This window comes from Volvox carteri, assembly GCF_000143455.1.
Source record: "Volvox carteri f. nagariensis unplaced genomic scaffold VOLCAscaffold_58, whole genome shotgun sequence".
Taxonomy (NCBI): Eukaryota; Viridiplantae; Chlorophyta; class Chlorophyceae; order Chlamydomonadales; family Volvocaceae; genus Volvox; species Volvox carteri.
In genome coordinates this window covers 561293-571677 of record NW_003307601.1, presented here as the reverse complement: position 1 = coordinate 571677, position 10385 = coordinate 561293, and the positions used below count along the sequence as shown (strand labels likewise).

The window sequence follows — 10385 nt, the reverse complement described above, 5'->3', positions numbered from 1 at the left end:
GTCCCCGAGGTCCCCGAGCCCACGTAAACATCCTTCCGAACCCGTACACCTTTACCAGGTCTCCGCCCCCTCCACGCGCCTGTCCCCATCCCAGCTACTCTCGCCCCTTCACTCGCTTCCATCTCAGTTCTACAGAATATTCCCCTAATCCCCACCGCGTCCCGCCTGGCCCCTCCCCCAACATCCCCCCTGCCATCTATCTGGCACCTATGTGTTTTTCCATTAACCCCTCACTCCCCGCACCTTGTCCCCCTTCTCTCGGGCACACACATCCCACTGCACTACAGGGACCCGAGAGGCCGGACATAGCCGGCGGGACGGATGGCCCCCGCCCTCGTCTGCAGCAACGGCCACAACCGATCAAGCAAGGAGGAGATCCAACGTTACAGCCTCAGCCTCAGCCTCAGCATCAGCATCAGCAGCGACAGGAGCAGGAGGCGGCGACGGCACCGGAGACTCTCACCACCCGCGCGGCCAAGCTGGCTGCAGAGGTGGTGGCGTCTCCGTTGTTTTACCTCGTTGCGGGTGAGAGCAGGGGGAAAGTGAGGGAGAGGATACAGAGAGATTTCGCATCACACGGAAGCTACCGCAGTGGGGTTGGTAATTGATCTGAAGTCGTCGTAACAAATCACAGTCAATGCCCATGGGTCGCTAATATGTATTGGAGAGAAGACACCTTACGACGAGCCGACCCATGGGTCATCCCTCCCTCTTTCTTCAAGCACGTGCTAACCCGTCGGTAGATCTTTTCCGATGCTGATCGACCCACGGGCCGCATACGACCACCACACAGTGATGTTGCGGCCAAGGTCAATGCTGACGAACCATGGGTTAGTCCTGAGTCGTGGGTGGGTGGGAAACTCGCAAACCCTGCAAAAGTAACGATCCATGGCGGACCAGGAGGGGGGGAACATAACAGCTAGATGATCAACGTTTAAGTTGAAGAGTAAAATGTATTATACAACCTTTCCGGTTGGTGCGCCATGTATTGAACACTGCTTCCGTAATGATGGCGTCATTCACGGGTCACGGCTTTGCCGCCTAACGGTGGCGCTTGTGGTGGTGGTGGTGGTGGTAATGGTGATGGTGGGTCCAAGGCTTGGTGGCTATCCAGCTGGTGGCCTCCACAGGCGAGGACGGCGGCACCATCTTTGTATTCGCGGCGCTGCCCATTACGGCCCTGACGGCCCTCAGCAAGAGCAGTGTGGGAAAGCAGGTGAGCTTTGAGATGGGGGGTCGCTGGGGGGAGGGAAAGAGGAGGGAGGGGAGGGTGCATACATACATACACACACACGCGCGAGAGGGAGATGTAGTTTTCCGCTCCCCGTTTTGTTGGTTTGGGCTTCTCCTACGCCTCTCGTTAGCGACATGGGCACGTGCCAACTCGCCGTTCCCGCTTGTTCTCACACACTCAACACATACCCCCACTATCCCACACCACACATACATACGTACTTACTGTACACACACGTGCACACACGTGCGCAGGTGCAGCAGCAGCTAGAGGCGCGGTTGCCCGAGCTCCGAGCCGAGGCTGAAAGGCAGCGGCAAGCACACCAGCAGGCGCGGCAGCGGAGCAAATGGTAAGCGCGTGCGTGTAGGAGGTCCGTGGGGGGGTTGGGGCGTGGACGTGAGCATTTTGACCGGGGTGTGGGGTTATGGGCATATATATACCGTCTGCCTTTACTCGTCCTCCCCCCCTCCAAACACACACACACACTACTGCCAAACCTCCTACCCTCGTGTCCCCGCGTCCGTCTTCAGGGGATTTGCAGCACTAACCGTACACTATCAGTATGCGCCTCGATATGTCGTATTGTGGTGTGTCGTACTGTGTCGTACACGGGCCGTTTCCCAGGTACGGTGCATCTCGTCCAAGGTTGCCGGGTCCCTTGGGTGGTGCCCAGCACCTGAACGGCGAAGAGGCGGGCGATGCGGGGTTCGACCCCCTGGAGCTGGGAAAGGACCCCGGCGCCTTTGCCAGGTACGTCGTACATGTCTGTGGCACACATACATACAAACCTACTTACAGAGTTACACTTACGTACATGCGCGCGCAGGTTCCGGGAAGTGGAGTTGCTCCATGCTCGTTGGGCCATGTTGGGTTTCGTGGGGTGTATGGTTCCGGAGCTTCTGGCCCTGAGGGGTGTGGAGCTGGGGGAGCCTGTGTGGTGGAAGGTGGGTGGGTGAGGAGGGGGGAGAGGGGAAAAGGTGTGTCGATAACCCGGCGGCTACGTGTCATACACACACATACACACAATTCTCTCTCTCCCTCCCTCCCTCTCTCGTGGTTCGTCTCCCCCCCTCTCTCCCCCTCTTGAGTGTACACCGCACGGTATTACCCTTTTCATCGCTTTTGGCCCCTCCAGCAGTTTGCAATTTTCGGCGTCGGCAGTTGCTTTCCTTTACTTTGTGTAACACCAGGCAAAGAGTACTCAGGGAGATGCCAAGGGAGCTGAACCCTTCATACACTTTGCCTTTTGGCATATCATATAATTTCCCCCATATAATCTCCCCCCCACACTCCGATCCTGCTGTGTTTTTGTTCGTGGCTGTGTCGCCTCTCGGGCTTTGATAACTCGGGTGTTTTTGATCTTTTACCTAAGCTCACGTCATCTTTTTCGCCGCCTCTACACCAACCCTTACTTTTTTACGGCTTCGTTCTACTGCTGCTCTTCCGCTCTTGTTTTAGTCTTGGCGGCTAGGTAGGTAGGTTTCCGCGGTCATCGTCATTACATCATCCCGGGGTCGCCTCCTTCAAAACCGCCTACTGGTCAGTTCTGCTTCTTGTACACCCTTTCCTTGGCAGCAGCTTCACTCGTTCGTGGTTCGTCTTTCCCCCTCCCCCTCCCCCTCCCCCTCCCCCTCCCCCTCCCCGTACCAGGTGGGCGCCTCCAAGCTGAATTCCGATCTCACGCTGAACTGGGGCGGTATCGAGGGCTTCAGGATAGCTGGAAAGCAGGGCATTGGGCTGATTGCCGCATGTCAGGCCGTACTGATGGGGGGCCCCGAGTACGCCAGGTGGGGTGGACCCCGCGGAGGGGAGGGGCGTGTGTGTGTGTTGTGCTTTTGGGGAGAGGAAAAGTTTGGGGGGGAGATGGGAGTGAGGAGGTGGTTGGAGAGGGTTGTTGCTATGCCGGGTGGGGCAGTAACACACAAAAGGAAAACGAAAAAAACATAAACCAGCGCTCTCATCACACCTGATGTATATACAGACATACAGACATACGCATGGTCCAGCACCAACCCAAATGCCAAAATTGGATCACACCGCTTGTGTGCAAAGGAAGCCACTCTAAGTTAACCTAAACCCCCCACCTCTTTCCCCTTACCTCCACATACCCCTATGCTCTTCCTTGGACTGTACGGCAGATACGTGGGCATTCGCTCTCTGGAGCCCGTGGGTGTGTTTCTCCCCGGTGACCAGAATTACCCGGGGGGTGGCCCCTTCGACCCACTCAACTACGCGGCGGATGCTGACGGCTTCGTGGACCAGGTGTGTGTCTGTTTGTGTGTCTGTTTGTGTGTCTGTCTGTGTGTCTGTCTGCATGCACGCGTGTGTGTATATGTGTATGTGTGTGGTATGGTTTGGGCTGGCCAGAAATAACATGCTAATACTGATGATGAAAAGCAGCAGCAGCAGCAACAAGGTATTGATTGTCCCGACGTCTAAAACCGAGAATGAACCGCTTTGGGGGTTTGGGAACCCCAGCTGGGGGCTAGGTAAGGTGTGCAGTAGCAGCAGTAATACTAGTAGCTGTGTCTTGTGTTTTGTATGCACGATGTTATATGTTACGAGGTATGATCATGTCTATGCGCGGGCGGGTGATGGTGAGAGGCTGGGCAGGGGTGCAAGCTCACTCACTGCCCCCTATCGCTACTGCCCCTCTTATCGCTGTGCGCTTTTGAACTGCAATGTGCCGTAATCTGTTGTGCTTTCCCCTTTTTGTTTCAGCCCTCCCTCCCTCCCCCTCTATCACCTCAATGTCGAAAAGCAGTGTCCAATTTCGCAGGTGGCATATCATCCCCTCTCCTCCATCCCCTCCTCCTGTCGCATCGTACCCCTTCCACCCGCACCTCCCCCACACGTGCAGGCAGTCCGGGAGATTAAGAACGGGCGGCTGGCGATGGTGGCAATGCTGGGGTTATTCGTACAGGCAGCCGTTACGAAAAAGGGTCCTGTACAGAACGTCATGGAGTTCGTCTCGGATCCAGCTGGGGAGAACATCTTCACCAATGTCGCACGGCTGCTATAAGGAGACGGTTATTAGTTGGTTGCCGGACTAACTGTTTTTAACTGTATTCTAACTGGGGAAGGAGATCATTATGTGGTTTGGGGGAACGGAACGGGTTGATGGGGTGGTGATGGGGGAAGTGGTGGTGGGGGTTGTGGTAAATGGAGGGAATGAAGGGATTGAGAGGTGGCGTTGGGGTGGTGAGGCGGGGAAGGCACATATGCGGGAAAGTGTTGAGGGGCCTTGGTATCTTTCGGGCATGAGAGGACCTGGGGGAGAACTGGGACGTGTGCTGACTGGGACTCCTTTTTGCACGTGGTGGTGGTGAGTGCTTAAGCAGAAGCTTCTGGTGGTGTGGCTTTCTTTTTCTTTTTGGTGTTTGGGGGTGAACAGTTTTTTTAAGTTTACCTTTTAACTTTAAGAGAAATCCAGAATGATTTAAATTTTTTTTCATGTTGCGCGAAGGTAAATGGTGATGCAGGATCGTTCTTCTCACATCACAATACACCGCCAGGTCGTGAATGGTACAATGGACAACGATTGGGTCGAGTGCAGCGCTCCAAGAGACGCCTCCCGCACAATAAGGAAAAATCGCAATTTTAAGAAACAGTTTTTACAGCGGCGCCGGGATGCCTCCATATGTCGTTTAGTGCTTAAACGTCATCGCGTGATCCGTACTCCCTACTAACTTTCTGTGGGGAAGGCCAATGCGTCTGTGACCACACTCCCGCGGTACCCAAACCCTTCAAAGATAACTCCGACCAGCCCCAAACACACCGTGGAGCGGTCTCCCCTTCCCCACTCACTTCCCAGGTGGTAACCCTGGGTCCTCTCGCTCACCAGCCCCTCCTCCCCTTGGCCCTTGTGACATGTGCCAGGCCGGTATTTCAGGAAACAATTAAAGTACCTAGGATGGATGCAGAGGCGCCGCTTGCCATCCTTTCCCACCACTCGCAGGCCGTTGATAAGTGTGGGTAGGGTGCATTAGCTGGGCATTCCAGTATCCCACCGCAGTCAAGAGCCGTGCTTAACTTAACGACGCCGCTGTGCTGAGCAGCGCTGCGGTGGTTAGAGAACTGCACTGCCTCCAGCCGGTGACCTGCCATTATTATTTATGCGGCGCCTCTGCATCCATCCTAGGTACTTTAATTGTTTCCTGAAATACCGGCCTGGCACATGTCACAAGGGCCAAGGGGAGGAGGAGCTGGTGAGCGAGAGGACCCAGGGTTACCACCTGGGAAGTGAGTGGGGAAGGGGAGACCGCTCCACGGTGTGTTTGGGGCTGGTCGGAGTTATCTTTGAAGGGTTTGGGTACCGCGGGAGTGTGGTCACAGACGCATTGCATGTTGATTAAGTGCTCGTCCTGTAGTGCGGTACGGCAAGTGCGGTGCAGGAATTCGCAGCCCAGAGCTGGGCAGAGGACAGGGACTGATAGGTAGCTTGTTACAAAGATTAGCTGGGAACAAAGCGCTAAATCCAGTGCGTTAAACTTTGTAGCTGTAGAGCTTGGGACGAAGAAACCTTCCCTTGGGGACTAGGATTTGGGGCTAGGATTTGGGACCGGAGCCGCGAGGGACACGAGTGGGCCGAGAGGCGTCGGTGTAGTGCTCCAGGACTTGGGGGCTGCGGATCTGGGAGAAGATGTGGAGATCCTCGCGGGAGGCGCCAGCGGCTTGAGTGGCCTGGATAGTGCCACGGCGAAACCCGTGAGGGGTTTGCCCGACGTAGACACCAGCCCCTTCCAGGTGTTTGCCCACTCGCATGGCCAAGGTGCTGCTGGAAAATGGGCGCTCCACGAAGCGTTGGTGACCCCGATCAGTGGGACGGAAGAGGTAGTCAGAGATGGCGGACCCTGGGGGGCCAATAGAGGGCTAGAGTTTGGATGAAGCAATGCCGCAGAGAGGGGTCGGGGTGCAGTTCTAAAGGGGGAGCTCGGCACCCCTTAGATGTCTTGGTCCCAAGTTGCTCGACTCGTAAGGAGAGGGGTAGGCACCGAACGGGTCCGGTAGGGGCAAGGGAAACCCCGTGGAAGGGACCACCACCCCGCGGGTCACGGAAGTCACGTAGCCGCAGCTTGCCAGTGTCATGGCCACGGTCGCTGGTGTGCCACATGAATTGGCAGCACAACATGTCGCGTAGCAACAGCAGGTGGGCTAGGGAGGTGGTGGAAGCCTGGAACCTGGGCCAGAGGTGATCCATGAGGGTGGTGAAATCGCGAGGGCTGAGGGGCACAGCTGCTTGCTCCTTGTAGCCATGGTCGGCGATGAGGCGACTGTAGCCAGTCTTGTAGGAGGACAAGGCGCTGGAGCAGCAAGGGTTGCCGATGCCGGTTCCACGGTCGTAGGTGCTGCCGCGGCCCAATCAGTTAAACAGCCCCGAGAGCAGACCCAGATGGTTGTTGATGGTGTTGGGGCTTGGATCGTCCACACGACGGTTGGGGAGCCAGTGAGACTCCAGGTAGACGAGCAGGTCGTCATCAGTGCAGGTCAGCAGGGTACGGCCATGGGGCAGGGTGGCCAGCCAGGCAGAGAGATCATGACCGGCAGCCTCCTGGCGGGTGATGGTCTCACGAGCCAACGTGTTGTCGCAGACTGTGGCAGCCTTCACGAGAGCTGCGGTATAGACCTGGCGGCTGGAAGCCAGGTCCAGTACAGTGGAGGGTACAGAGGTGGAGCTGACACGCGCGGCCAGGATCTGGGGCAGGGTAGGCTCCGGCAGTGCCTGGATGGCAGAAAGAAATAAGTGAGGTATGTGTGACGGGAAGAGGAGGTGGGACCGGGCACGGGGCAAGCCTACCGAGTGGGCAGCAACAGAGGGGCCACGAGCCTGCGGCAAGCCCAGAGGGGGAACCAGGCCCATGGAAGGGTCGAGGTGGCAGGGCCCCCGAGGGACAGAGAAGGACGGAAAGAGGGAGGGTGACGATCCGAGGAGAGGTGCACCAGGTAGGGCCAGGGAAGGTGAGGAAGGCCTACCTGGCACCGGACAGGCAAGGGCCAAGCAATCGAGTAGCGAGTACAAAATATACCTAATGCAATCATCGCCAACAGAAAACGTAAGCCTCCAGCCTCACGCCGTCCGCCTTCTATCTACCACTCATATTTCCCACCTCGTTACCAGTTCCCTGCTACCAGTTACCTGCTGCGTTACCTCTAGTTCGGCTCGTCCCTCAGGTAAACTGTGCTCGCCGCTACTTTTGCCATTCCCATTCGCCTCCACCCCGCCTCTGTTTCTTCACAGAAGCGGTGTTCCCCTTCGCCGCTGTTATGTCTCCTCTATGTGACTCCTCCTCACTCGACCGGGTCCTCTGCCTACCAGGTGCGCACCCCATCTCCCTGCGTGCTGCTTCTTCCTGCCCTCTCTTACGCCTGCCTACCTGAATGCAGGACCAACACCTTGCCTGTCCGGTGCCGGGTAGGCCTTCCTCGCCTTCCCCGGCCCTACCTGGGGCCCTTCTCCTTGGCTCATCATCTTCCTTATTTCCATCCTTCCTTGCCCCTCGGGGTCCCTACCCCCTCGCCTCCTCCGTGGGCCTGATCCCCACTCTGGACTTGTCTCAGGCTCCCGGCCTCTCTGACGCTGCCCACTCGGTAGGCATGCCCCGCGCCTGGGTCCTGTCCCCTCTTCCCGTCACGCCTACCTCACCTATCTTCTTCTGCCATCCAGGCACTGCCGGAGCCTACCCTGCCCCAGATCCTGGCCGTGCGCGTCAGCCCCACTTCTGTACCCTCCACCGTACTGGATCTGCCTTCCAGCCGCCAGGTCTATACCATCACCCTCGTGAAGGCCGCCACAGTCTGCAACAATACGTTGGCTTGTGAAACCATTGCCTGCCAGGAGGCTGCTGGTCGTGACCTCTTTGCCTGGCTGGCCACCCTGCCCCATGGTTGTACCCTGCTGTCCTGCACTGATGACGACCTGCTCATCTACTTGGAGGCCCACTGGCTCCCCAACCGGCATGTGGACGATCCAAGTCCCAACACCGTCAACAATCATCTGGGTCTGCTCTCTGGACTGTTTAACCGCTTGGGCCGTGGCAGCACTAGTGTACTTACGACCGTGGGACCGGCATCGGCAACCCCTGCTGCTCCAGTACCTTGTCCTCCTACAAGACTGGCTATAGTCGTCTCGCCGCCGACCGTGGCTACAAGGAGCAAGCAGCCGTGCCCCTTAGCCCTCGCGATTTCACCACCCTCATGGGTCACCTCTGGTCCAGATTCCAGGCTTCCACCGCCTCCCTAGCCCGCCTGCTGTTGCTACGCGATATGTTGTGCTGCCAATTCATGTGGCACACCAGCTACCGTGGCCATGACACTGGCAAACTGCGGCTACGTGACTTCTGTGACCTGTGGGGTGGTGGTCCCTTCTGCGGGTTTCCCTTGCCTCTACCGGACCCGTTCGGTGCCTACCCCTCCCTCTCCTTACGGATTGAGCAACTCGGGACCAAAACATCCAAGGGGCGCCGAGCTCCCCTTTAGGAACTACGCCCCTTGTGACATCCCCGCCGACCCAGCTCCTGGTTTATGGCCACCATTACGCTAGCAGGCGGGCTCAGCCGCGGTCCACCGCGGCCCCCCCCACCGTGAACCGTTCCCAGTCCCGGGTTTACTAGGCCCTGGTAGCCCGCACCCACTGGGCTTCGACTTGCGCTCCTCTGGTTGTGGAAGCCGGGAACTCCCAATTGCCGCCCTTCCCATGCCACTCTGTTGCCCACACTCATCCTGTGCTCTCCGTCAACCTCCTCCGAAATTCCTTAGTAGGCTGTCAGTCAGCTGCCCATGCGCCTCTTGTAACTTGTAACTCTGTAACCTGTAACTCTTGTAACAGTACCACGGCCTGCCAGGGCTGACATCCACGGTCTGAAGGGCCGCCTCTAAACCGAACACCCAGAATTCGAGGGCCCGCTGCTGTAGCTTGAACACACTCGTCTTCACCCAGTTCCACAGCACCAGGTATCCAGCAATTTGCCCCGTGAAGTGTCCTTTGAGAAGCGTGTTTGGCTTTTTGCCCGATGTACGCCACAATGCGCTGGTGTTGCGGCACCACAGAATCCGTGCAGCACTCATGCAACTCCTTGGCCACCCTTCGGGCCCACCTTAGCCAATGCATCACTGAGCACCTCTTCCGCCCGCTCTAGCATAACCGCGACTGCGTGTTTACTACCCGCATCGTGCGGTGGCTTTTTGCGCCATCACTCTAACCCGGACCTCCGTGACCTCCCACAGCTGGGATGTTGGGACGCGGTCAACAACCTCGTAATGCAGTGCCTCCGGGGCTGCCTTGTTGTTTCCTTATGGTGGCCGTGTGCCTCTTGGATGTCCTCCTCCCGGATCGCCACGGTTCACTTGGGGCTGCTCTTCCAAGCCAGTGGCTGCTGCTGGATACAGGGCTCCCGCTCCCGTGCAGGCAAGCTGCATCCCCCGGGGCCTAAACCTCGGCCCAGCGTCTGACTGCTTCCGCTTATCCTCCCATCCTTCCTCGGCTTCCACCCCCAGGGGTGGCTTCCATGCCTTCCATTCCGTGTCTCCAGAAACCGCGCCGCCATTTGTCTCTCCTCTTCCACCGGGTCCTCTTACCCTTGGCTTGGGCTGGCAATACATCCTCCCGACCCTTGGTACACGTTGCCCCGATTCCCGCCCTCACCGACGGGCCCCACAACTGCGCCTCATTCGTTGCTGCTGTCCAAGTTCTCTCCCATTTTTGGCTCCGAGTCCACCTCGTCCACTTCTGGACCCATGCAACTCCGCCTGGGTGCTCCACTACACGAGAAAAATCCCGCTGGGGCTGGCCTTACGGACAAATGCAACACTACCTACCGGCCCAAGGCAACTCAGCCTGGGTGCTTCACTGCACGAGGTCAAACCTGCTGGTGCTGGCCTTGCGGACAAAAACAACGCAACCTACCGGCCCCAAGGCAGCTCCGCCTGGGTGCTTCGCCTGGGTGCTTCACTGCACGAAGGCAATCCGCTGGGGCTGTCTCCACTTGCTGCCTTGGGTGGAGGTACACTTTAAGTTCGTCCACAAAACCGTTGCATCACGTAAGAATCTGCTTCATCAGGCAGGGGTCACGTTCAGAAATGCAGTCGCCGCAGCGGACGTCAGGACCTGCCCTATGTGCCGGGCCGAGAGCTCTGACAAACCACCATCTTGTCC

General features: G+C 57.9%; 1 protein-coding gene across 1 annotated transcript; it reads left to right on the top strand.

Annotated features, from left to right (window-relative positions):
- Window positions 1-1147: 1147 nt before the first annotated feature.
- VOLCADRAFT_66679 (uncharacterized protein) lies at window positions 1148-4256 on the top strand (the record flags this gene model as incomplete). The annotated part of the gene is made up of 7 exons (XM_002956189.1): window positions 1148-1216; window positions 1489-1583; window positions 1859-1984; window positions 2061-2178; window positions 2885-3021; window positions 3373-3496; window positions 4095-4256. Coding segments are annotated over 7 exons (831 nt in total), but the record flags the coding sequence as incomplete, so codon positions are not given.
- Window positions 4257-10385: the final 6129 nt, after the last annotated feature.